Source organism: Pseudoliparis swirei, chromosome 20, assembly GCF_029220125.1.
Source record: "Pseudoliparis swirei isolate HS2019 ecotype Mariana Trench chromosome 20, NWPU_hadal_v1, whole genome shotgun sequence".
Lineage (NCBI taxonomy): Eukaryota > Metazoa > Chordata > Actinopteri > Perciformes > Liparidae > Pseudoliparis > Pseudoliparis swirei.
The window spans coordinates 25,428,452-25,455,507 of NC_079407.1; the positions used below are offsets into that span (position 1 = coordinate 25,428,452).

The 27,056-nt window shown below is 49.4% G+C and overlaps 1 protein-coding gene across 4 annotated transcripts in view; it reads right to left on the minus strand.

The window, feature by feature from the left end:
- kmt2a (lysine (K)-specific methyltransferase 2A) overlaps positions 1 to 27,056 on the minus strand; it is a 49,220-nt gene that overhangs the window by 9,434 nt on the left and 12,730 nt on the right. For 2 of the 4 annotated variants that reach the window (XM_056441556.1, XM_056441554.1), the window contains exons 3-26: positions 24,290 to 27,056; positions 23,157 to 23,334; positions 22,002 to 22,230; positions 20,869 to 21,557; positions 20,292 to 20,365; positions 19,944 to 20,183; positions 18,965 to 19,111; positions 17,199 to 17,297; positions 16,947 to 17,067; positions 16,127 to 16,240; positions 15,706 to 15,890; positions 14,713 to 14,889; positions 13,882 to 13,992; positions 13,668 to 13,741; positions 10,627 to 10,841; positions 9,743 to 9,837; positions 9,056 to 9,193; positions 8,813 to 8,971; positions 8,509 to 8,620; positions 8,344 to 8,422; positions 8,057 to 8,217; positions 7,386 to 7,532; positions 4,703 to 7,277; positions 1,041 to 3,437 (exon numbers count right to left, since the gene is read on the minus strand). The exon at positions 24,290 to 27,056 is cut by the window's right edge and continues 649 nt beyond it. In XM_056441556.1, the coding sequence (XP_056297531.1) occupies positions 1,041 to 3,437; positions 4,703 to 7,277; positions 7,386 to 7,532; positions 8,057 to 8,217; positions 8,344 to 8,422; positions 8,509 to 8,620; positions 8,813 to 8,971; positions 9,056 to 9,193; positions 9,743 to 9,837; positions 10,627 to 10,841; positions 13,668 to 13,741; positions 13,882 to 13,992; positions 14,713 to 14,889; positions 15,706 to 15,890; positions 16,127 to 16,240; positions 16,947 to 17,067; positions 17,199 to 17,297; positions 18,965 to 19,111; positions 19,944 to 20,183; positions 20,292 to 20,365; positions 20,869 to 21,557; positions 22,002 to 22,230; positions 23,157 to 23,334; positions 24,290 to 27,056 (11,283 nt within the window). The remainder of the gene's footprint in view (positions 1 to 1,040; positions 3,438 to 4,702; positions 7,278 to 7,385; positions 7,533 to 8,056; positions 8,218 to 8,343; positions 8,423 to 8,508; positions 8,621 to 8,812; positions 8,972 to 9,055; positions 9,194 to 9,742; positions 9,838 to 10,626; positions 10,842 to 13,667; positions 13,742 to 13,881; positions 13,993 to 14,712; positions 14,890 to 15,705; positions 15,891 to 16,126; positions 16,241 to 16,946; positions 17,068 to 17,198; positions 17,298 to 18,964; positions 19,112 to 19,943; positions 20,184 to 20,291; positions 20,366 to 20,868; positions 21,558 to 22,001; positions 22,231 to 23,156; positions 23,335 to 24,289) is intronic. The other 2 variants (XM_056441557.1, XM_056441558.1) reach the window with 2 other exon arrangements.

Genomic DNA, 27,056 nt, shown 5'->3' on the forward strand with positions numbered 1-27,056 from the left:
TTGCAAAGAAGATAAGAGAGGCTCGAAATGTGAAGTATATAATGAAAATATGTACGTTTTTACTTTCGGGACAAATCGGGAGTTATAGTTTCAGTCAAGATGAGCTATTCCACTTATCTGTACCCAAATAAAACTGTAATATATAGTACAGTGAATGAAAATATTATTATCTAAAGAATAAAAGATACTCACAATCCTGTTTCTTGTATTCACAATTAATTACACTCCCAAAAAATGTTGTGACCGTATATTTCTTAAAATGTAAGAAATATACAAAGAACAATTTACCAAAATATCGATGACACGCCACAGCTGCCTTGGAATATGAATTGAAAACGCAAATGTGTGTCTTCAAAAGTTCCCAAAGGGCTTGAAATCAAAACATGTTGCTCACCAACACCGTCATAACTGACCTGCACACTGAAGCATTATTTACACATTATACATTGTTTTTCTCAGTTGAGGTATTTATGGAGCAAAACAACCACGACTTTTCCAAAAAATTCCCGGCTTCTTTTATTTTTCCAAAATTTCTCTGGGCCTGAATTTTTGCTATTTACTTTTTTTTTATCATGACAAAGAAACAAGACGAAAAACTGTAATTACTCTCCATACATTATGACACTTATTACCTTCGCATTGAAAATGCGGACGGTTATGTTTTGATCGCCGTGTATTTATTTATTTATTTGTATGCGTGTTACTCGCATAACAAAAAAAGTTTTAAACCGAATTGCATGAAATTTGGTGGGATGATTGGTTATTATCCGGGGACCATTTGATTAGATTTTGGGATCAATCGGGTCAAGGTCATGAAAAGGTCAACATCTTCTTTTTACCATAGCACTGTCAATTGTTATCCAATTGTTATGCAACTAATGCCAAAATGTTCATAATTCAATGCCCAATCTTGTGATATGTGAAGGTATGCGCTCTACCGAGTGCCTATTCTAGTTTAAGAAAGGTCTTGGTTATTTTTTCCTATTTATTCACGTAAATAGTAATTAAAGCGAAAGCGGCCGGAATACCGGCGGGCTCACCTGGGCTTGGAGTGGTGCCGCCCTGCCGCGTTGCTCTGATGCTCCTCCGCCTGAGAGGCCTTGAGCTTCTTCACCGCCGTGACGTCTGGACTCTGCCGGCTCCTCTTGGATTTGGGTTTCCCCTTCTCTGCTCCCGGAGCGGTCGAGTTGGGCGGCCTTTGTTCTGAAGACCTGGAGATGGGCGTCGTCCTGCTGCTCTGGGAGGCGGTCTGCGTTTGGGCGAGCGCGCCGACGACGCGTCTCCTGGCTAAAGTAACGCCGGCGCCGGGACCGGAGTCGGCGCCCGGAGCTCTGTTGATGTGCCGAGGCGGCGGATGCTGCAGGTGGACGTCGGTCACGTCGGTGTCTCCGCGCCGGCCGACCGCCACGCTGATGGTCTGCTGGGAGGGCAGGATGCAGATGCTGCTGGCGACGGACGTCTGGACGGACGAGGCGAGGTGGGAGATCAGCGGCGCGCCGGCCGACCGGAGGCCCGGCGGACTCGCTTTGAACAGGAGGTTGCCGATCGGCCCCGCGGCGCCGCCGGCGGGCACGGACACGACGTTCAGCACCGACTGACTGGGGTTGAGACCGGAGACCGTGCAGGGGATGAGGTGAGCGGAGGAGTCGTGGCCCAGGAGGCCGGGCCGGCCGGTACCGGGAATCCTCTGCTGGAGGAGGGTGGCGGGGTCCAGGTACATGACCCGAGCCGATTTCGGTCTCTTGATAATATTCGGGACCTTGCGCTGAGGCGTGGAGAGGCTGCTCAGGTCCACCAGGCCGCCGCCGCCGCCGGGTTGAGCGGCGATCCGGGGGGACGGCAGGTTGATGAGCGTCACGTTGGACGGGCCCACCTCCGACGGCGCCAGAGTCGGCTGGCGGCGGGAGCGGGCCGGCTTTCTGCTCTTCCTCGGCTGAAGACGGGAGATGGGCCTCTTCTTGCCGTGAGCGGACACCAGCGCCGTCTGGGCGGAGGGACCGGACGCGATGGCGACGCCGGGGCCCGGCTTGCGCCGCCGGCCGGCCTCCGAGACCAAGATCTGGGCCGGCTGGTCGCGGGGCAACCCGATGAGGAGCCCCGAGGCGGCGCCGGGGATGCCCGTCTGGAAGCCCGCGTGCGCGGCGCCTTTGAAGGTGTGGATGTGGGAGGGGAGCGCCACGGCGCCCAGGACTTTGCCGCCGGAGGGGAATATGGACTGGGACAACGTCACGGAGCTCAGCACGGCCGAGGAGACGTCCATCGCGCCCGCGGCGCCGATGTTCTGGGCGACGCCGTTCGGGACGGTCTGGAGAACGTAGAGCGGCTGGAACTGTTGGTTGACCACGATGAGCTTGTCGGGGGCGGGTTTGATGACCGCCGGGCCGGAGACCTGGGTCTGACCCGCGGCCGCGACCGCGATGTACTTCTGGCCCGGAAGAGGCGCGGAGGGCGAGTTTGGCAAACCGGGGGTACCGCACCTCCTGGGAACGTCCTGGTGACCCGGAGGTTCGACCACCTGGCCGACGGCGGGGATGAACGGCTCGGGGGTCACGTGACCCTCCGTGACCTGCGCGTCCCGACTCGGCGCCGGCGACCCGCCGGGCCCCGTTCTCTTCCCGTCCCCGTTCTCTTCGCCGCGGCTCGCCTCCGGGTCGGGAGCCAAGCCCAGCGCGGCGCGGTCCGAGCCGTCCGAGAGGAGGCCGGCGGCGGCGGCGTGGTTCTGACCGGCGTTGACGGAGGGGCCGCGCGTGGTCAGGACCGAGAGGTCGGACGGCAGCTCCAGAGGAAGATACGGCTCCTCCGACGCGGAGACGGCGCGGCCGTTCACAGCGCTCTCCGCCGCGGCGCCGCCGCCGCCGCCGCTCTCGGAGAAGTCCTGGAACAGGATGTCTTTGGGCCGGTCGCCGTCCACCCCGACGTAGCCGTCGTCCAGCAGCAGCTCGGAGGGCGACGGCTCCGACTGCTGGCCCAGGGCCTGCATGGACATGGACGGCGTGTTGAGGACGAACTCCATGATGTCGGACGGCAGGATGTTGCCGCAGTCGTCGCTGTTGTTGTTGTCGGAGTCCGACTTGAGCAGCTCGGTGCTGAGCGCCAGCTGGGCCTCCAGAGGGTCCTGGCCCTGGGACTTGACTCCGCCCCCGAGGGGAAGGCAGTTCTCCTTCTGGTTCTTCCGGCCTTCCCGCGTGTTGCCGCTCACGGCTCCGCTGTCGGCCTCCTTGCTCGAGTCCGGGGCGGCGGCCTTCTCGGGGTGTCGCTCCCTGCCGCCCCTTCTCTTCGGGGTACTTTTTTGTGGCGTGGAAGAAGAGGCGGCGGCGGCGGCGGCGGCGGCGGCAGCGGCGGCAGCGGCGGCGGTGCTGCTGGTGCAGACGCTGGTGTCGCTCTCCGATCCGTCGTCGACGCCGTCGAGCTGGCCGATGCGCTGCTTTCCCAAAGTCCTGTCGAACACAGGAAAGACAACACGGCGTGTAATTAATGAGATGATCAATGAGAACGTCACTCGTTTAATTCGCGCCTTAAAGGGGGCGGGGCTTATCTCTGTGGCTTTACTCCGTAGAAACGGTTTCCTTCATCCACCACGGGAGAACTAACCACGAGTTCTGCTTTATACTCGTTGAGGACGTCCCACACACGTCGGAACATCTAACGCCCTCGTGTTCGGGTTCATAACCTTAATATAATATATATATATTTATTCATGACATCACCCGTCGGCTCACACAGCTCGGTGTCTTTCCCCGATTACGTCTGAATAACTTCCGCTCCACTCGAGCAGCTCAACGCCGACTGGCTTTTGCAACTCGGCGAAAGCCAGTCAGCGGGTTTTTTTGTGCCTAAATTGAAATATTTAAACTTGAGGCGAAAATTTAAATTGAGGAGAATTTTCGCGCCGTGCAATTTTTGTCAAAGGCGCCGCCCGGCGAAAATGTGCATCTATCGCAACCACTTACGTCTGTCAGTTGACTGACGAGATCTACATCTACCAGGGTTCTTACACATTTTGACCAATGGATTTCCAGGACTTTAAACCAAATTTCCATGACCAAACTGAAATCTCGGTGTAAACATGAACATTTTAGAAAATGTTGCGTATTGAGAGCGTACGCCGGCTTGTATTTTGAGCGTCTTTCTTTAACCCTCCTGTTACTTTAGGGTCAATTTGACCCCATTCAATATTTAACCCTCCTGTTACCTTTATATTTACTGACATATTTTACCCTTGGGGTCAATTTGACCCCAGCAATTAAAATTAATATTGTTTCCCAAGTTTAAGTGTGAGGTACTTTATGTTTGTTTGTTGACGACCTAAATAGCCCTTTAAATATATAAAAAAGTTGATATTTTTTATATGTTTGACACAGTGAAAAACAGCCTGGGGTCAAATTGACCCGAAAAGTAACAGGAGGGTTAAAAAAACATATTAATTATTTCAAACTCGGCGTGAATGAACATGTGATTATAACATATTTCCATGACTTTTCCAAAACTTTTAGGATTTAAGTTTTTTCTATGACTTCTCCCGGCCTGGAAATGACCATTTTAAAATTCCATGACTTTTCCAGGTTTTCCATGACCGTACGAACCCTGATCTACTCCAGGGGAACATTCGCAGAGCTTTGAGTGTGAACGCAGCTTTACAGACAACAGAAAATAAACACAAATACCGCCTAGACAAGTCGATCAAAACGACGCGGGGACTCACAGAGCGCTCAACATGTCCTCTTCGGCCTTTCCTTGCACCCTTTGCTGCTGCTGCTCCTCGTCTTTGAGGAAGCGCTGCAGCTGGGAGCCCCGCCCCAGACAGCGGTCGATCCCCTCGATGGACGGCAGCGCCTCCCCGGGGTTGATGATGGTCCGGGTGAAGTTGTAGTAGAAGGGGTCGCCGCTCCGCTGCTTCATGGCGCTGTCGTCGTCCTCTCCGCTGTCCCCCGACGACGACGAGGTGCTCATGTCGTCCGCTCCGTCCACCTGCCCCTCGGCCGACTTCTTGCGCCCGCCGCCGCCGCCTCGCCTCCTCTTCGCCTTGGCGCCGGCTCCGTCGCCGCTGCCGTAGAACGGGAGGTCCTCCTCGCCGTACGAGCGGACGCCGTAGAAAGGCGTGAGGCCGAAGAACATGTTGGAGCGGGCGCGCGCGCTGCGCCGCGGGTAGCGCCGCTTCGCCGAGCCCGACCCGTCGCTGTCGTCCTCGCGGTGCTTGTTGCCGTCCTCCGGGCCGTCGCCGCCCTCGTCCTCGAGGAGGCCGCCGCGGCGGTCCCGCAGCTCGCCGAGCGAGCGCTCCTTGCGCATGTCCTCCTCCTCCTCCTCCTCCATCGGAGTCCGAGTGTCGGATTCGGAGCTGTCGCTGCTGCTGGCGGACGGCGAGGAGAAGAGGGCGGCGGAGCGCCGGGTCCCCTGGCCGGCAGGAGAGAGGGCGGAGCTCACGGGACAGGAAGAAGAAATACCGCCGACGGCGCCGGTCCCGTTGGGGTCCGTCTTCACGTCAGGCTTCAGCGGAGCGACGGTCGGGGGTTTCACCGGCCTCTTCTTCTCTCTGGTGGACGACGGCAGCTGATTGGCCGCTGCTTTGGCGTGCGACTGGGAGGCGACCTTCGCGCCTTTCTCCGGGGCTCCGCCTCCCGGCTGCAGCTGGTCCACGCCGGAGCTGTTCTTCCTCTCAGGACCGGCGTGATTCTCTCTGCTCTTCGAGAGCGACCTGTCCCCCCCCTGGGTCTCGGGCTTCTCCCCCGGAGCTTTCCCGTGGGCTTTGGCGTTGTTACCGAGCGCCGGAGCTTTGCTGTTGGCGCTGTTGTGAGCGCCGGGGTTGGCGGCGTGGGCGTTGGCGCCGCCGGCCGCTTTCGCGTTGTTGTTGTTGTTGAGGAGGAGGGGGATTCTGTTGTTGCTGCTTTGGGGAGTCTTCTCTCGTTCCCGGTCTTTGGACGACTCTCTGCCGCCCGCCGTCTTGACTCTGGGGTGTTTCTCTTTGGCGGCGGAGCCGGAGCCGGAGCCTCGCTTGACGACGTCATCTTCCGCCGGTGTCCTCGACGGCCACGCGGGCTTCGCCGCCGCCGCCGCCGCGGCCGCGGCCGGACCCGATGAGTGATCATTCAATTTCCGTAAAGTGGATTTCTGAAACGACGGCTGCGGGGAGCCACACTTCCCGACCGCAGAGTCCTTATGGGGCGAAGCTGGCGTCGCATTCCCAGCGCCGCCGCTACTCTCCTTCCCCGAGCCGGGCTTGTCCTTCACCTGGGTGAGGTTGGAGGTCGGGGCGGCCCGGTGACGGGGCAACGCGCTGGAAGAAACGTCCTGGTCTTTGCCGCCGTGCTTCCCGTGCTTGTCGGCCTGCTTGGCGCCCACGGGAGGGGAGGGCTGGCCCGAGCCCGCGGGCGCCAGTCTGGGGCTCTTACTCTCGCCGCCGGTCTGTTTGGACTGGACGCCGGCGCCGTTATCTTTCCCCGAGCCAGAGTCTTTGTTTTTCTCCGCGCTTCGACATCTGGAATCTCTCGAGGGGGGTCGACTCTTGTCAGAGTCTCGGCTCGACGGTCTTTCTTTCCCTTGGCCCGGGTCTTTTCCAGCTTCCCTGCCGTGTGGTCTCTGCTTCTCGGAGTCCCTCGGCCCCGCATCTCTACTTAGAGACCGAGCTTTTTCAATGTTGGGGTTTCTCGCGGATGATTTGCTTTTATCTTTCACACTGTTGCTTGACTCTCTGCTCGTCTGTCTCCCCTTCTCAGAGTCTTTGTTTAGCGGTCTCCCCTTTTCTGAATCTCGACTGGGCGGTCGTCTCCTCTCGGATTCTTTCAGGGCCGAGTCTTTACTCAACGGTCTCCTCTTCTCCGGCTCTTTGGCTGATAGTTCACCCTTGTCGGACTCTTTTTGTTCTCTGGACAATCTGTTCTTGTCGGAATCCTTGGAAGCCTGGTCCTGACTCGACACCCTGCCCTTGTCTGCATCTCTCAACCCTTGATCTTTGTTGGGTTGATGTCTATTTCTGTCGCCGGAGAACAGACGACCCTTTTCGTCATCTCTCTGGACTGGACATTTCGCCGACTCTTTGCCGATGTGCTTGGACTTTTCGGGGTCTCGGGCAGGGGAGGGGATGAGGGGAGGGGGTGAGGTCAGAGGTCGTGACACCACCTGAGGCGGGGAAGTGAACACTCTCAGTCTGTTCAGCTGGTGGTGGGGGGGAGGAGAGAGAGAGGGGGAGCTGTGGCGGCGCGAGTCGATATTCCGCATGCCGGGGTTCACCAGGGAGTCCCCTACCGTCACAATCTCGTGGCTTTGGGGCTGAGAGGTACCTCCTACAAAACAAAAGAAATGGACATAGAAACGGAGACTACTGACAAGTGAAAGACATATAAATATAATCCGTAACACTATAACCAAAAAGAAGGAATGCAAAGTTTCACCTGGAGAGGGCATGGGCCTGGGGCCGAGTAAGCGCTGACAAGGAGGGTAGCTGGGGTGTCGGTTCCGGGTGTAAACCCTGAGCTTGGGTGTATTTGCAGGTGAAAGGGAGTCGGAGCGCCTCGGGGATTCAAACGGATCTGGAAACTCTGGATAAGAAAGAAGAACAGAAATTGACACAAAAAAACAGTTGAGATTCAGTTCCCCTCCAGACCGGTTTTAAATCATGTACGTATATACTCTGTGCTGTTTTTTTTTCTTCTTTAGTCTATTGACCACAGACTATTAAAACCAGGACTAAAAGAGTTTTTCCCCCAGAGCAGTTTCCTCCATCACCCCCCCCACCTGTTCACTTACAAGCCAATGATGCCTGTGTTTTATGTTATATTTATTTTGTATTTATTTATAAATGTATTGTTTGAAATTAAAATGACCTGTCTTAATGTGTGTATACATGTTTTTACCTGTCACTGCTGTACTTCATTTTGTTTTTACAAAGACAGTAAACGTCCTTACCTCACCTAACTCTCTAGATAACTGACACATTTACATTAAGGTTGAAACTGAAAATGTTCATTAATGCGCAATTCCCTTAGTAAATAAATTAACTAAACGATCTGAGAGAGCGATCCATTGCCGCCACACACGTGTAACACCATCGTCTGTCGTGTACCTGCTATGGAAGGTGGGCTGTGTGCTATCGTGCGATTCTCCTCCAGAGCCATCATGTTCTTCAGGTCGGACTCTACCACGGGAGGGTGACACACCAGGATCTTACAGGTGTACACGCAGCGCTTTCGAGCATCCGAGGTACTCCAGTACACCCTCGAACACCTGCGGGAGGAGATCATTTTTTTTCCAGTTTGCAATTTCAGTTTCCTCCAGCCGAGAGTAATAATGGTCTTAGAGAGGACTTGGGGTGGAAAGGTCAAACAAACTAATAAAAAGCTGTAAACTCACTGGTATCCTACAGGGAACAGTTTGCGCTTGCAGTCTGAGAGTTCAGCCAGTATCCCCAAACATTCGATGGTCATGGAGCCTGCAATGACAGCGGTGGAAATCAGCATTCTAGACACTGGGAGAAAAAGTTGTTTATCAACCAACGTTGAGCCAGGATCGACATACCTATCATCATGTGGACGTTTTCAGGCTCCAGTCCTGCCAGCCACTTCCTCCTGAGACGGAGGCCCTCCAGGTCCACGAGGATCCTGCGAGTCACCTCGAACCCAGACACCACCTGGAGAAACAATAACGAAAGGTTGAAGATAAAAGTGCGATCGTCAAGTAGCAGCTCCTGGCCTGGCATGTGTTGTATAGTTCCTCTATACAAGACACATACACAGTAACATACGTTTAAAGGTGACTGCAATCTAAATGTATTAACAAGCTTTTTGACTATATAATACATTTTTTTTTTAAACGTTCTTACTTCTCCCTTGATGAGGTCCCTGTGCTTTGGACAATAGACTTTCTTGTCCTCCAGGAAGACGCAGTGGCACTGGCGTGCGCACATGAAGTGATAGTTGCTGGTGCAGGACGTGAGGCAGCAGCCAACCGTGGCGCCGGGCTTTTGACACTTCTCGCAGCGCTGAATAAAAAAAGTACAGGTTGTAAATGAACATCCGTCTATTGAATAAGAGAGTGGGAACCTGCGACGGTCACCGTATCTTACCAGCTGTTTCCCCCTGAGAACAGCCATGTGAACATTCTTCAGAGAGCCGTCGTCGTCCTCAAACACTTCAGCGGACCACAGGGCGCAGTTCACATGGGTCCACTCGTTCTGCCCGATGTACAGCAGCCTGCCGCCCTCCTGAAACAAAACTGACGTGTTACGAGTGGTGCAAAGTCATATTTTTGTAATTAGTATTATTTTTATTCTTATTTTATTTATTTATTCTATATATTTTATTTATTCTATTTATTTTATTTATTTAACCAGGAAAGGCCTCACTGAGATTAAACAGCACAATAAAAGAAAGTTTCAGACATATAACATAAAACAGTGACAGACAATAAAAAAAGATAAATATTTTTTTAGATCACAACATGAGTAAAACCAAAACTTAGACTCAAGTCATCAAATCCCAGTTCACACAGGCTCACATACCTCAGTCAAAAAAATATCTCCAACCAGATGAACCTTCCTCCAACTCTTCACGTCTATTCTTTTTCAAAAGTAAATTCCAAGCCAGCAGCAAACCTAAAAGCCCTTTTCCCCATTTCTAGACGGACGTTCGGGACAAATAGCGAGAGTAGGCCTTCTGATAAATTACCTTCCACAGATAAGATGGAAGTACGTTAAGAATCGCCTTATGAATAAAGTTGTTAAAGAGAGTCGGGAGCAAGTTTCCTGACTCACGTTGGTGTTCTCGTCTCCGTACTTCAGACACAGGACACATTGCCGGTTGTCGCCGATGCCCGGCGGAGGAGGGAGCTCCGGGCTGTCGTCGCGGTCTGAAGAGAGCAATTTGCAGGGTTCACACACATTTTTATTTCACATTAATGGATTTCCAGGACTTTAAAAGCCAAATTTCCATGACCAAACATTTTGTGAAATCTCGAGGTGTAGACATGAAAAAGTGAGAAAATGTTGTATTCAAACTAACAATTACAATTTAAAAGCATACAGTATATTTATATATATATATATATATATACACAACGTAAATGAATGAATGTAAACACATTTCCATGACTTTTGCAAAACTTTTGGGATTTCCTTTTTTTTCAAGGACTCTTACAGGCCTGGAAATAACTATTTTATAATTCCATGACTTTTCCAGGTTTTCCATGAACCGTACGGACCCTGAATTTATGAGAAAACCAGTAAAGTGACTACGATGAAGCAAAATCAGTGTGCGTGTAAGTATTTGTGCATATATACTTACCTTTAATGGTTTTTATTACTTACATTTAATAGTATGTATCACTTACTTTTAATGATTTGTATTACTTACTTTTAATAGTATGTAGTACTTACTCTTAATGTGCTGTACTGTAGCTTCACATTGTGTGTATTTTGTGTTCTTCTCACCACATATACTGTAGTGTGTCTTATCCTGTACTGTTTGTTATTGTTTTATATTTATTATGGTCTGTCAAGGGTCTACAGATGCAAATTAGCTGTGTAGCTGCAATCTGGTACGGTGTAATTAAATAGTGACATTTATGTTTGAACTGTACATGGTCGCTTTTAATTAAAGATAATAACAATAATACCAATATTTAGCAGATTGCTCTTACCGGGAAGGAGTGGGGGCGGCGGGGGTAGAGATGGAGGAAGAGGAAGAGGGGAGGTTGGAGAATCCGGTTCGCCGGGGGTCTTGGGCCGAGGAGCTGGGATGATCTTCTTCATGAGGTGGGGGAGCTCGGCGCGGGAGAGCTCCTGCCTCTCCTGCCACTGGGCGTAGTTGTGGTCCAGAGACGGAGGCAGCACGGCATTCGGGAGAAGCCCACTGCTGCGGAAAACAACGGCACGGTCAATTGATATCCTAACAATGATCGGGGAACATTTTATTGATTTTTTTTAACTCACTTTTTTTTTTTTCAACAACAGAAAAAAAGAAGAGAGGAAATAAGGATAACAATGAATAGATTGCATTTACAAATCAAAATAAATAAATAAATAAAATAGTAATTTTCCACTCCTGAGTGTCGTGTTATATGTGCTATATATGCTTTTCAGAGAGGGTGTGTGTGTGCGCAGAAAGAGTTAACGAGAGCAGCTCTGGGTAACATTTTAAGTGATGCTTGTGAGAATTTCAGGATTTATTCCCCAAAATAAACCAACATAAAAAGTCGTACGTGAGCAGTAATAAATAATCACACTCAAGGAGCTTTGCCAAATTTGAGTTTTGCCAAGTCAAACAAGGGCTGGACAATGTGTATGATGTGATGTCTCATACTTTAATACAGGGTCCATCATGCACATGTTGACTCGTGGATTTCGATGACTTTAAACCAAATTTCCATGACCAAACATGTTGTGAAATCTCGGGGTATAAATGATAGTGGATTATCCCTGAGTTACTGTTGCTACGGCAACCAAACTTTGCAGTTACGGTGCGTTCACTCGCAGCGCGGAAAAAAAACTAAATTGCGCCGTGACTATGAGAGCGTGTACTGGCTTATATTTTGAGCGTCATTCTTTTAAAAACATATTAATTGTGAATAAAAGAAATGTTCATGGCTTTTCGAAAAACATGTCCTAATTTTATTTTAGGAAATAACCATTTTTAAAATTCCATATCAGAGAGAAGAAAATCCCAAAAGTAATACGCAATTTATTTTATATTCTTTTTTCTTTTATAGTATTATTATTATTTTTTGGAATTCTATTTTTTACATTTTTAAATTAATTTTATTCTTTTAAAAACATATTAATTGTGAATATAACAAATTTCCATGACTTTTCCAAAAGAATTGTGATGAAAAAATAATATTTCAAGGACTTTTCCAGGTCTGGAAATAACCATCTTTTTTAAATTCCATGACTTTTCCAGGTTTTCCATGACCGTAAGAACCCTGTTAACAAGACAGCAGAGGCAGCTGAAAAAAAAAAACAATCATCCCTCCAGTGACGACCACATCATCCACCGGATGGCCCGTTGGTTTCCCGGGCTGCAGCACTGACACAGAGCAACAGACCAAACTGACAAGTTCACCACAATTGGACCGCGAAAATGTATCACAGAGCCGACGAGTGAAACGCGACGCCGCTGTGGGTTCGCCTCCCACAATGCCCGGAGGACCGAGCAGAGCAAATGGACGGATGGGGGGGGGGGAGCCGATGTCTAAATAAAAAGTGAGCGAGGGACTAAAAGAGATAATGAATGAGTGAAAGGAGCTCAATACACAGAGCAGTGAAACCAGAGCATTCAATTACAAGGCGAAAGGGTTCACATAAACAGAGGGCTTTCAAGCAGCGGATTATCCGTTTTAAGAATGTCAAATAATATGCCTGTCATCACTGTGAACAGCGTGAATTATTTCATTAGTAATCAGTGATGTAAATGAACGTGCACGATGAAATAGCGCCGCTTATCCTCCATGAATACGTTCGACTGCAGCCAAGAGGAGTCGCTTCCATCAACCCTGTATTCTCCAGTTTATAAAGTGCATACACACATTTTAACTTCATCTTTTCAGCACATGTTCTAATATTCACATCAATCAGTGTTATTCTGAGCGTGTGCATCTTAAAGTGACAACTAAGCTGTCCAGTGGGCTCATTAAAGCAGAGCAACCGGGGAATCAATTTCATTACTGCAGCTTTAAGTCTTAATTAGAGCCTTTAAGATCAGTCATTGTCCTGCGATAAGGGCCGGTGGAAAGAAAACCACTTAAATCGATCCACTCGGAACCTAAATCCTTACGTCTCTGGGATCTTGGAAAGCATGTACGTTGGGATTACCAAAACTGAACATCAACACTGGATATCCTGAACCGTTAAAAAAAAAGATAAAGTGACAATCATGAAATCCTGATGGTCCCACGGTGGCTGTTATTTCTGACTGTACCCAGAAGTCGGTGGTACAGTCAACCACGCATTTTATAAATATTAGTTCCCTACTTTCTGGTTTTCCTCCTATATACAGATGATGATACTGTGGAGCTTCTCCCAGAAAAACCACATCTTACTCCTCATTTTTAGTAATTATAGACCCGGACGTTCTGCAGATCTCCCGACCGAAGCTTTTTAAGACGGGTTCGCATTACGCGCGTATTACTTTTGGGATTTTCTTCTCTCTGATTTACAAACGCAAACTTGCACTGCGAGTTTGACAAATAACGGCACATCACACACACTCCACAACGCTACTAAGATTGAGAGAACTTAACTATCGACTTTCAACTTATGTCCAGTACGACTGATGTCATAGCTGCACTTTTAACCCTCCTGTTACCTTTACATTTACTAACATATTTTACCCTCGGGGTCAATTTGACCCCAGCAATTAAAACCTCCAGAAAATTATTAGAATTAATATTGTTTCCCAAGTTTAAGTGTGAGGTACTTTATGTTTGTTTGTTGACTACCTAAATAGCCCTTTAAATATATAAAAAAGTTGATATTTCTTATATGTTTGACAGTGAAAAACAGCCTGGGGTCAAATTGACCCCAAGGAACACCGACATTAAACATTGAATGGGGTCAAATTGACCCGAAAGGTAACAAGAGGGTTAAAGCCAACTGTTATGTAGACTGCAACAGCGATTACAAAAATCTCCTTCATTAAAAAAAAATGATAATAACGTCACATTACAGTAAGATAGACACTCACTTGGCGGAGACTTTTTGCCTCTCCCAAAGCCGGGACTCTTTCACTTTGAACCAGGGGAAGATTCGGTCCATTTGCTGAAAACAGAAGAACATTCGATGAAGTTTTGCACGTCAGCCGTCGCAACATAAACCAGCTGACACGACCGTTGTGGAATTGACTGTAATTTAGTTGTGCAGTATCGCTGACGGGACTGAGTTGACTTGAGGTTTCTTACCCGAATAAAGAAAGACTTGACCATGCTGTTGGCTTTCCTGCTTTCGGGCTGGCCACCGTCGCTGTTGATGGCCGTCTGAATGATTCGCGTGATGTCATCACTGAACTCCAGCTGGTAGAGGAATGAGGAGCGCACACACACACACACATATACATAGATATTGTGATTGTTAAAACAGTGACATGATGATGAACACTGGTGGAAACCAGTTAAACAGCACAGGGCTGACTTCGATGCAAGACGAGGACACATACAATATTTACTATAACAATGCTTTAAGGACATTATTTCTTTTAAATACCATATGCAAACTTCCTCATGTTGAGGGAAGGTTTACCTATGGGTAGCTTGCATAGATCCCTCCCATCCTCTCATAACTCCAAGGTAAAATACACACAAACATGAAGTAATTTAGCTCAAATATAGAGCCAGTGGTTCTCAAATGGGGGCGCGTGTACCCCTGGGGGGACGTGAAGGCCCTTGAGGGGGTACGTGAGATTTGTTATAAACATATTTAAAATGAGCAAAATAATTATTAAATAAATATTCAATAAAATATAAGCGTACGTTCATAAATTGAATTGTATATATTAAATATTATATGGCCCATAATGCTGCGTATTCAATAATTCTTTCCTCCCCAAAATGCTTTGCACTGGTCAGGGGGTACTGGGCTGAAAAAGGTATTTCACAGGGGGGGTACATAACTCAAAAAAGGTTGAGAACTACTCATACAGAGGACAACACACCTCTCCTATGCGCTCTTGAAACTACCCCAGGTTTAGTTTGTCTGAACTACGGAGACACGGCTTGAAATATGAACAGACTTACCACTGAGCTGTAGCGACCGCGATCCATCTTTTTGTCCACGGACTCGAGATCTGGAGGAGAGTCGGTGGGAGCCACGGAGGGAACCTCCGTCAGGACAGGAGGATCCGGGCCCTCCGGAGAGCGACGGGATGGAAGACTTTCCTCCGTCTCTGGGTTCAGCTCCGGAGGCTTCACCGCCTGTCAGAGAGTTACAGCCGGTAAAGATCTCACCCTCGTGTTCATGATGTGACTGTTGCTGAACTGGTCTGTGTGCTCAGTGTTTACTCTGGATACATGAATGCAGTTCACTACGATGCGTTAAAGGAATGAAGCGTGCTTTGAGTTCAAAACACGGCATACTGCACCGACACCACAGAAGAAGAAGAAGAAGAAGAAGAAGAAGAAGAAGAGGAAGAAGAAGAAGAAGAAAAAGAAGATAGAAGGAAGCAGGAAGAAGAAGAAAAAGAGGAAGAAGGAAGAAGAAACTAAAGAAGAAGAAGAAGAAGATAGAAGGAAGCAGGAAAAAGAATATAGAAGGAAGCAGGAAGAAGAAGAAGAAGAGGAAGAAGGAAGAAGAAGCTAAAGAAGAAGAAGAAGAAGAAGAAGAAGAAGAAGATAGAAGGAAGCAGGAAGAAGAAGATAGAAGGAAGCAGGAAGAAGAAGAGAGAAGGAAGCAGGAAGAAGAAGAAGAGGAAGAAGGAAGAAGAAGCTAAAGAAGAAGAAGAAGAAAAAGAAGAAGAAGGAAGCAGGAAGAAGAAGAAGAAGCTAAAGAAGAAGAAGAAGAAGAAGAAGAAGGAAGAAGAAGCTAAAGAAGAAGAAGAAGAAGAAGAGAAGAAGAAGATAGAAGGAAGCAGGAAGAAGAAGAAGAGAGAAGGAAGCAGGAAGAAGAAGAAGGATGCAGGAAGAAGAAAGAAGCAGAAGAAGAAAAGGAAGAAGGACGAAGAAGAAGAACAGGAATAACAAGAATAACAAGAAAAACAACAACAAGCAGCAGCAGCAGCAGGAGCGTCTCACCTGCTTGTAGCGGAGCAGGTGTGAGGACGTGCGTGAGTTGAGCAGCGCGGTGAGGACGTGGCGGACGCATCCCTGAAGCTCTCTCTCCAGCGCCGTCCTCCACTCGGCCGGGTGGCGCTCGGTGCATTTGGTGCAGGTGTAGACGACGCTCTCCGGCAGCTTCGATAGCAGCTCGTACATTTCATCTGCGGGGGGGGGGTCAGCGAAGGTATGACAGGTGATCATTGCTCCCATTTTTTAAAAAAAGAAGATATTTCATCATCTCTCATCGGCATGACAACACTCACAGGACGGCCCGTCAGTCAGCGGCACCGACAACTGAGGAGTGACAGGTGCTGTCGAATGCTAATTACAACGCTCCACTGAGACATTGTGTTTGAATATGATCTTCTACCTGGATTTCTATTGGAAGTCTACCGACCTGTCAGATTCTCACACTTGGCATGGACCCAATGGTTGCAGCGGACACACTCCATCATCTTGCTGTCGTAGTCGTCGTCGTCGTAGCACTTGTCGCACAGTGGGCAGAAGTTTCCTAAGAGAGGAGATGGTGAACGGTACGGTGATTCACGGTTCATACACGTGCTGACCAATGGGCTTCCAGGACTTTTCCAGGACTTTAAACCAAATTTCCTGGACCAAACATTTTGTGAAATCTCAGTGCATACGGGAAAAAGTGAGAAAATGTCGTATTTAAACTAACAATGAGAATGCCAAAGCATACAGAATATAACCTTAAATGACACAAATGAATGAGAGACAGCGGTTTGATTAAAAGAATAAACATTTGTGTCTTTTCAGTTGAGGTGCGTTCACTTGCAGCGCGAAAAATGTGCATTTACGAAAGAGCGAATGCCGGCTTATATGTCGAGCGTCATTCTTTTAAAAGTATATTCATTATTTAAAACTCAGCGTGAATGAACATATGAATATGACACATTTCCATGACTTTTCCAAAACTTTTGGAATTATTTTTTTCAGGACTTTTTCAGGCCTGGAAGTAAATATTTTAAAATTCCATGACTTTTCCAGGTTTTCCATGAACGTACGAACCTTGGTGTTATCAAACGTTGTCATTTTAAATGCCCCGCCCCCTTTATATGTTACTGATGGGAGTCTTCGAAATACACGTCATATTCTTAAAAAAAATATATTCTCATTTCATCTCGGAAACAATACCATTGGTGGAGATGTACTGACTCCTTCAGGGGGAAACGGCATTTTGGATTCCACCTGCTTACCTTTAGCAAAGAGTTTGGCACAGTCGTGACACATGGAGAAGTCGTGGGACCACTGGGCGTCCCAGGACTTCCCGGGTTTCGTGGCTCCGCAGCTCTTACAACGCACACATTTGGTGCACACCTGAGAAGAAAGAAACCTGTAAACGAGGTGCAAAAAACGTGCAAGGTGACACAGTGAGGAGTAAAATGTGTTCATGCTTTCAATGCTAAAGTTGTGTGAGGGTGAAGAGGAGTGAGCGAAGGTATCCCTACCCAGACTCTCTTCTTCTTGGTGGGTCTCGTCGGGTGGTTGGGACCCAGGCACTCCGGGTGATAGCTGTTACGGCACTTATCGCACTCGAGCAGCTGCTGCTACAGCGACAAGAGGCAACAAGAGGGATTAGATTATTTACGTATGAAAAAGAGGAAACATAAGGATGTTCGTGACCAACAAACAGAGACACAACAGCCATCCCTACGTACTGAAAATAAAAGTGACGTGTTCTCTATTTGTCTGGTGTAGCACCCTGAAATATGTTATGTCCCATATCTTACCGATATAATAAAACTGTTTCCATTTCTTATACTTTACTTTGATGTGTGTGTAAGGTAACTCATGTGTTGTGCACATACTAACTGTGAAGGGAAGAAAGTGCTTGTTGTCCCTTTGGAAGAGAGCGCTGTCTCTTTAAGAGAGGGGCGCAGTCTCTTTAAGACAGGGGCGCTGGCTCTTTAAGACAGGGGCGCTGGCTCTTTAAGACAGGGGCGCTGTCTCTTTAAGAGCGGGGCGCAGTCTCTTTCAGACAGGGGCGCTGTCTCTTTAAGAGAGGGGCGCTGTCTCTTTAAGAGCGGGGCGCAGTCTCTTTCAGACAGGGGCGCTGTCTCTTTAAGAGAGGGGCGCTGTCTCTTTAAGACAGGGGCGCTGTCTCTTTAAGAGCGGGGCGCAGTCTCTTTCAGACAGGGGCGCTGTCTCTTTAAGAGCGGGGCGCTGTCTCTTTAAGAGCGGGGTGTGTGTGAACGAGAGGTTGCAGTAAGCAGGCTGAAGACAACACAACGTATGGTGGTTTTAACCGAGAACTTGTTCAATAAAAGTTGTAAAACAGAAGAACGACGTGTTTCTGAAGTTTGTTTTCAGGCCATAAATACACAACGGTGCAATAGTTTTGTTTGTCCTCGTCAACCTGCACTCGCATCCGCTTTCAGGTGACGCAATACCCACACACTAATGGGTGTCACACTATTCCACTTGGCAGTAATGTGCCAATAATTAGTATCAAAAACACCAGCAATGCGCCAGCAAAGGGACGAAGAAGAAGAACTAGAAGAACAAGATCAAGAAGATCAAAAACAAGAAGAAAAACAAGAAGAAGAAGAAGCAGGACAAGAAGCAGAAGGAGAAGGAGAAGGACAATGACAAGAACAAGAACAAAACACAAGAAGGAAAAAGACAAGAAAAAGAAGGAGAAGAACAAGAACAAGAAGGAGAAGGACAAGAAGGAGAAGGACAAGAAAAAGAACAAGAAGGAGAAGGACAAGAACAAGAAAAAGAACGAGAAGGACAAGAAAAAGAACAAGAAGAAGAAGGACAAGAACAAGAAAAAGAACAAGAACGAGAAGAAGAAGAAGAAGAAGAGGGAGAGGGATAATAAGGATAAGAAGAAGAAGAACAAGAACAAGAAGGAGAAGGACAAGAAAAAGAACAAGAAAGAGAACGAGAACAAGAAGAAGAACGAGAAGGACAAGAACAAGAAAGAGAACGAGAACAAGAAGAAGAAGAAGAAGGGACGTCAACATGCCGGCTTCAAAAGCTTTACAAATGTATTTTTAGGAAGGCAATGCCCTCCATACGAGTGCTCGGCCTCGAGGACAAAGACAACGTGTGCTCCTCGGCATTAGGATCATCTATTGCACTCGTTTACTCGCCAACGAAGTGCCGTGTGTTGGCGTCTTTCTGCGGAAGATCCAACACACTGTCACGCCCCACTGAGCGCACTTTGTGCACAACTCACACGCCAACAGAACTGGACCGGGCGGCTTACTTTAGTTTTCTGGTGCTGGCGGCCACACGCCTGACAGAACCGGCATCGTCGACAACACCAGTTCTCAAACTGCTCCTGGAGGGGGCGCTCCGACTCCCCCAGGCAGAAGAGATGGAAGGGCTCACAGCACACCTGGCAGAAGACAAACTACACAAACAAACACACACACAAAGAGAAGTGCATGTGGGAGAAAGACAGAGACTGTTAGAATATAGGTTGAGCTTTTGACAACACAATTTGAAATACACATTTTCAAAACAATGACCACATTTTATATTTACTGCTTACATCATTTAATGTGTACTCATGTGGATGTGGATGGTTGTCTGTGAGTGTGTGTGTGTGTGTGTGTGTGTGTGTGGGCATTTGTTGATATAGATGTTCATGCACACTACCGTTCAAAAGTTTGGGGTCACCCAGACAATTTCGTGTTTTTCTATGAAAACTTTTTTTACATGAAATATTTATGTCGTTCTTCTTGTGGCTCAAAGGAAGGTCAGTTTTATAGCTTCTCTCGGCAGCATAACTGTTTTCAGCTGCGCTCACATAAAAAGGGTTTTCTACCCCTCCGTTAGTCTTCTAAGGCGATAACACAATGTACCATCAGAACACTGGAGATGGGCCTCTACACACCGATGTAGAGATTTAATTAAAAATAGTAATTTACCACATTAACTATGTATAAAGTGTATTTCTGATTAATTTAATGTTATCTTCATTGAAAAAAAGAGTGCTTTACTTTGAAAAATAAGACATTTCTAAGTAACCCCAAACTTTTGAACGGTAGTGTACGTAGAGATTGGCATTTGTACTCGCTGTGGCTGGACTATGGATACTGATACTACTGTTTTGACTGTATGCTGTTTGTTTTGTTGTGTTTATTTATTTATTTAAAATCTTATGAATTGCTCAGTTTTGTTGAAAATGCACCCAAAAAAAAGTTTTAAAAACAAAAAAAACATGACCATCTTTTTTTTACCTCAACATTTCCGCTGCTGGCGCACAGGAAGCAGAGCACCCGGGGCGTGACGGGCACAGAGGTGAGCAGGCTGAGGCCGCCCGCCTCCCACACCTTCTCCACGTCGAGGTCCCTCTTGATATCCACTCGGATACGATGCACTCCGTCGCAGGGCGCTCTGGACTTCGCCTGGCCCCTAGTCGAGGGAGTGCTTAGCCAGTTTAAAGTACTGCTGCCAGGGGGCTGAGTGGTCAGCGGCTTCTGGTGTTGAATCACAGGAGAGCGAGAGAGGAGGTGGGATATCACAAATTATTCATGAGAATGATGTAGGAATTAAAAATGTTTAAAAGAAACTGGACTACTTCTTACTTTGTCTTTTGGTCTCTGTTTCGGAGAGGGAGGAATAGAGCGAGACGTTGGCTTCTTCAACGGTTTTGATTCAACTGTGGAAATAAAAAAAAGACGGGACATTAACAATCAAATAACAATAGAGTATAAACTACACAGGGTTCATACACATGTTGACCAAATGGATTTCCAGGACTTTTAACCCAAAATATCCATGACCAAACATTTTGTGAAATCTCGGTCTATACACGGCAGTGGATTATCCCTGAGCCACTGTTGCTATGGCTACCAAACTTTTCAGTTACGGTGCGTTCACTCGTAGAGAGTATGAGAGCGTGCGCCTGCTTATATTTTAAACTTTTTTCTTTTAAAAACCTATTAATTATTTCAAACTCAGCGTAACTGAACATGTGAATATAACAAATTGCCATGACTTTTCCCAAACTTTCATGATTACAATATTTTTCCACGGACTTTTACAGACCTGGAAATAACCATTTTCAAATTCTATGACTTTTCCAGGTTTTCCATGACCGTACAAACCCTGACTACAGATTCATTATGACTTTAATACGCGAGCAACCAGTTTTTTTGGTACCTATATCTGAAACAGTGGTGGTTGAGCTCTGCTGCTGTGACGAGTGCTGCAGGGGCTTCTTCTTGGGCTCGCTCAGGGAGATCTTGGGCGAAGCGTCTTTTTTCGAAGGCGCCGGACCGGTGAGAGGCCGATGCTGATGCTGATGCTGATGCGACGGCTGGTGAGATTGCGTCGACTGCGAGGGCGAATTCTGGGCCGAGGACGACGGAGAGGAAGATGACGAGGACGAAGAAGACGAGGAAGTGGAAGAGGACGACGACGAGGACGACGAGGAAGAGGTCGGCGCGGCAGAGTGCGGCGGTTTGTGCGCCTTCTTGCCGGCGCCGCCCGCGACCGAAAAGAGCGGTTTGGCGTCCGGCGTGTGAGCCGGAGACTGAGCGGCGGCGGCTGTGCCGGGCGCCTGCAGGGGTTCCACCGAGGCGGGGGACGATGCGAGGGCCGGAGAAGATTGCTTCGACTTCTCCTCTCCCAGCTTCAGGGGAGGAGTTTCGCTCTTTTTGCGGGCAGGCTCCTCCTTTTGTGGCGCGGCGGTGGGTTTGGAGCCCGACTCCGAGGCCGGACCTTTAACCGGAATGAAACCCTCCTTCCTGTCGGACGACTTGTTCTTTCTCTTGTCCTTCTTGCATTTGCTTTGCTTCTGGAGGAACATCTTCGAGGGCATCCACTGCAAGTTCTGGCACTTCCTCATCCTGGAGACAAAAAAACAGTCGGTTCTTTCAAAATTCCAAAAGAAATTAATTTGTGATAAGAAAAAAAATGTTATTCAAGACTGTCTAGTATATTCGAAGAGTAACGACTGTGTATCTACTCTGTAGAGTGATGCAGGTGTGTGTACACACAGATGTACCAGATATGTGTGTGTTTATGTACATGTGTAGACGTCTGGCTCGGCAAAATGAGGTGACCTCTTTTTATCTATTTTTATGCCTTTATTTTCCTGTACTCTAGGTAGGTGGGTTTGTTATCTGTTTGTATATGTCAACAAAAAGATAAAAAATAATGGAGAAATCAGTTAAAGTACATGTTTACTGTGTTATGTACCTGTCAATATTTCCAAATAAAAAAAGACATTAAAAAAATAATAATAATAGAAATAATATATTGCAGCAAACAGCTCATCGTCTCCGACTCACTTGCAGCATTGCTTTTTAATGTTTCTTCCTCCAAATTTAGGCTTGTCCAGACAGTTGGTGCAGGCGCCGCAATCTTCCGGAATCTGGCAGCCCGGGCATTGGCCGCAGCGTCGCGACCGACGCCCCTTCTTGGGAGGAGCTTCTTGAGCGGCCTTTTGCCGCGTCTCCCGTGGCTTTGAGGGAGGCGACTGAGGCTCCGCCTCCTCGGAGCCTGCTACTGATGACTTATCTGTAAAGAGAGAGAGAGAGACATGGCGCGGGCCGCTCGTTATTACTCACACGCGGTTGGACGGGATGCTGACAGCATGGAAAGAAACACTTTCACTTTCACAAAATATATTATACGGTCACATAGAATAGAATATGAAATGTCTAGGAGCTCGTCTAAAACACAGAACTCAGATTAAAAGACTAGACAAACAGATGGATGAATGGATGGATGGAAGGCTGGAAGGATGGATAGATGGATGGGTAGATGGATGGATAGATGGATGGATAGATGGATGGGTAGATGGATGGATGGGTAGATGGATAGATGGATGGATAGGTAGATGGATGGATGGATAGATGGATGGATAGATGGATGGATAGATGGATGGGTAGATGGATGGGTAGATGGATGGATGGATAGATGGATGGGTAGATGGATGGATGGATAGATGGCTAGATGGATGGATGGATAGATGGATAGATGGATGGATAGATGGATGGATGGATAGATGGCTAGATGGATAGATATATGGATATATGTATAGATGGGTAGATAGATGGATAGATGGATGGATGGATAGATATATAGATATATGGATAGATGGATAGATATATGGATAGATAGATGGATGGATAGATGGATAGATGGCTAGATGCATGGATGGGTAGATTATAGATCGGTAGATGGATAGATATATGGATATATGTATAGATGGGTAGATAGATGGATAGATATATAGATATATGGATAGATGGAGAGATATATGGATAGATAGATGGATGGATAGATGGATAGATGGATGGATAGATGGATGGATAGATACTCTATTCATCCCCAGGGGACATTTCTTTGTAGCAGCAGCAAACGAGGTTGAATGTCAGCGACAGCCAGGAGGTCGTCATCCACATGCCAGTCCAATGAGAGGTGCGTCGAGCGTGACTCACCATCATTCCCCATGGAAGATAGGATCTTCTCTCTCTCCTCCCAGGGCAAGGCACTAAGTGTGGGCATGTCGTCAGGGAACACGGCCCGATTGCGGCCGAGAGCCACGGCTGCACGACGACAGACATGCTTGATGCGCGGACCGCGGACCGAGGCCTCCGACGAGTCGCTCTCTTGACCCTGCTCACAAGCACACAAACACAAACAGGTAAACGATATTTATGTATTTGAAGAGCATGCTTCAGAAAAATAATAACAAAAACAGACAATCATACATGGCTGTGTATTTAATTTCTTGTTAAAGTTTCAGGAAACCAAATCAAACTATTATCTCTGTCCAATGCATAAGAACAATGAGGATGATGAGGATGATGGATTAAATGTTGGCCTGAGGCTCTGATCAGTTCAAGTAGGAAAGGGACTTTTTTTTAATTTCTTTCTTTGAAAATGTACAATGACCCATAACCACCGAATGTTTAGATTCAACAAAAGAACGAGATGAGTGTATTCTGGAAGTGGTTTCAAAAGAAACAGCCGGTGGTGCCGTGTGCATAACGCATGAGGGCTCGCCGAATTCCCCTCGAGTAACACCCTCCGCAGGACTTTCTTATTATCAAGTTTCATGTCGAACACAAACACACATTTCTATTAATAGCAAATAGTCATAGTGTTCGTGCACGAGTCACTCGCTTGTGGCTTTACAATGAAAGAGAGAGAGACAGAGGAGCTTTGTTGAGGAGTATGGAGGACTTAAAATGACTTAAGTATAAATAAATAAATGCATGAATAAATACAAGAATAAATAAATGCTTAAATAAATATATAAATAAATACAGGAATAAATAAATAAATGCTTAAATAAATGTATATATAAATAAATACAAGAATAAATGTATAAATACAGAAATAAATACAGAAATTAATAAATATAAGTTATAACTCAACAGGACATCATTAAATAAAGACATTTATTTATACATTTATTTATTTAAGAATTTATTTAAGAATTTATTTATTTATTCCTATATTTATTCATGCATTTATTTATTTATACTTAAGTCATTTTGAGTCCTCCATAGAGGAGACACAACATCACGATGCGGAGAAAAAGACACAAGGAGAAAAACAAACTGACCTGGCCCTTCGGCGGCTCCGCGGGCTTTAGTTTGCTCTTCTTTATCTCAAAGAGCTGCGCCTTGGCCTTCTTCAGCAGTCCGACGACCCGCTTGTCGGTCGCCGGCTGCTTCTCCGCCTGCGCCAACATTGAACCGAGCGAGGAGACGGGGAGCTGTTGTCTGCCCGGCGGCGGCGGCGGCTGCTGCTGCTGCTGCTGCCCTGGGAGGCTCGCGGTCGGCTGGCTGGGCGCACTTTGCTTCTCCTTCTCCTTCTCCCCGTCCTCCGTCTCGGCCCCTTTCTCCGAGGGCCTGTTTTTCTTCGATGGACGTCCTTTGGCGCCGGACGAGGGAGCGGCGGCGGAATGGGGCCCGCGCGCCTCCGAGGAAGCGGCGTCGGAAACGGCTTCGACCGACGTGGATTTTTTTCTCCCCGGCGCCTTTTTGGGAGCAACGGACAGAAGGAGAGCGTCTTCGGAGTCCCTCCCGTCCGCGGCAAACGGGCCGGGAGGCGCGTCGGGCGAGTCGTCCGGCGTCGACGCCTTACTTCTTTTTTCCGAATCCTTCCTCCCGTCCCTCTTGTTTTCCTTCTCTTTCTCGCGGTTCTTCTCGCAATCCCTTTCTTTTTCCTTTTGAGCCGGTTCCTGGGGTGCCAACAAGGTTTTTTCTTTACCCCCTTTCCCGGCTCCTCGCCCCGTGTCCTGGGCGCTGGAAGGAAAGAGTGGAAACAGTGGGGAAGGAGCGGACGACGCGGTCGACGACGGCGCCGGGTTCCCGGCCGCCGCTCTCCTGCTGTCGGGCGTCCCTTGCGGGGCCAGACCCATGGAGATCGTGGAGAAGGTGCTGAAAGGAGGAGTTAAGGCACTAGTGGCTAGTGGACTTGCAGAAGCCCCCGGCAAAGAGCCGGGATTACCGCAGGGGACGGAGCCCGTCAGCACGGACATCTCAGAGGGGCCTTTGCCCATCGACACGGGGCCCCCCATCTGGCTGCTGCGTCTGGTCATCGAGTGGGAAGGGGACCGCGGATGGCCGCGGAGGATCCCCGAGACCGGTCGCCTCCTGCGCCGCGAGCTTCGGCCGGAGCCGGACGACGTCTGGTGCGGGGAGAGCGAGCCGGCGGGGCTGCTGCCAGAAGACGAGTGCAACGTGACCGACTCGAATATCCGTGAGTGGGCCTCGCTGGGCGTGAAGCGCGGCGCGCGGAGCAGCGGGCTGCGCTTCGGGTGGCGCGGCGGCGGCGCGTCGAAGCGGGACGCCGAGGGATGCTGCTGCTGCTGGTGGTGGTGGTGGGCGTGCCGGTGGTGCGGGGCGAACAGACGGGCGCCCGCTCCCGCCCCGCCGCCCGGCGCCGGGAACGCCAGCGGCGCGGCTCCCCCCGCTCCGCCGGCGCCGTGGGGCGAAAGCCCCACGTCTTCGGCCGTGAGAGGGGGAGGACGGAAGTTGTCAAATATGGGCTTGCGGATGAGGCCCTCCTTGGCGTACTTGGCGGAGGAGAAGTACTGCTGCTCGGGGTGGGACAGGGAGGTCCAGCGGAAGGTGGGCTCCCTCAGGATCGAGCGGCTCCGCTTGTCCGACAAGCCGGACAGCGCCGGCGGCCCGGACAGGAACGGGGGGGCGGGGTGAGTCATCCACGGCGACTGCGAGTGGTGGTCGCCGATCGCGGCCGCGTTGGAGGACGCCGACTGGGGAGGCTGCGGCGGCGTGAGCAGGGTGGGAGGCGGCGGCGACGAAGAGGAGGAGGCCGCGGACGAAGCGTGCTGGGAGTTCACGAGCGCAGAGGAGGACATGAGGACGCCCGTCTGCGGGCTGATGATGGGCTTTTTGGCCCCGGCGGGGGCGAGCGGTTCTCTCGCCCTCTGGCCCTGGTTGCCCCGGGCGACCCCGTGCCCTCGCCGCCCCCGCCGGCTCCTCTCCGCCGCCGCTCGCTCCGGCTCGGAGGGAGGGGAGGGCGGCCGCGGCGAGCCGGCCTCCCTCTCGCCCCGCGAGGGCGGCGAGCAATCCTCGGGCTCCGACGCGGCGTGCGTGGCCTCCGACGCCTGCGAGTCGCACGACGAGTCGTCCAGGCTGGGGCTGCTGGACCTGGACGACTCGGCGGAGGAGAGCTGCGAGGAATGCTGCGACACGGCGCTCGAGCCGCAGGACGCCGCGCTGCTGCTGAAGCGCCCGTTGCCGTTGGCGGCGGCGCTGCTGTTGTTGTTGTTGGTGTTGTTGTTGTGGTTGTTGTGCAGACTGGCAGCTGTTGACGGAGCCGTGGGGAGAAGAGGGGCAGGAGGCGGCGGAGGGGGGGGGAGGGAGTCCATCTGAACGGCGGCGCCGGTCGCAGCGGGCGAAGAGGAGACCAGTGCAGGAGAGGGGGAAGAGGAGGCGGAGGAGGCGGGCTGGGCGGACGTCGAGATGGACGAGGGGGCGGGCTCTAACCGCGCGATCTTCATGTGGGGCGGCGGGGGTCCGAAGTTGCCCTCGTCTTCGATGAAGCGCTTGGGCGTTTTGATGATGCGGAGGGAGACGGTGCTGACCACCGGCATGATGAACTGCCGGATGTTCTTCAGCTGCGTCTTCCTGATCCCGTGGTCCGCCGCCGCCGCCGCCCCCCCGATGGCCACGGCTTCCTTCTCCAGCCGCTTCTGCGCCCCTTTCTTGGCGCGCTGCAGCAGCTGCTTGGCGACGGTGGCGTCGGTGCGCTTGGTGGAGGGCACGATGCGGACGGGCTTCCTGTGGCGGGGGCTTTTCCTGAGGCCCGCCGGCCGGCCTGGCTTGGAGGGCGGCGGGGAGGCGGGCGCGTCGGAGGAC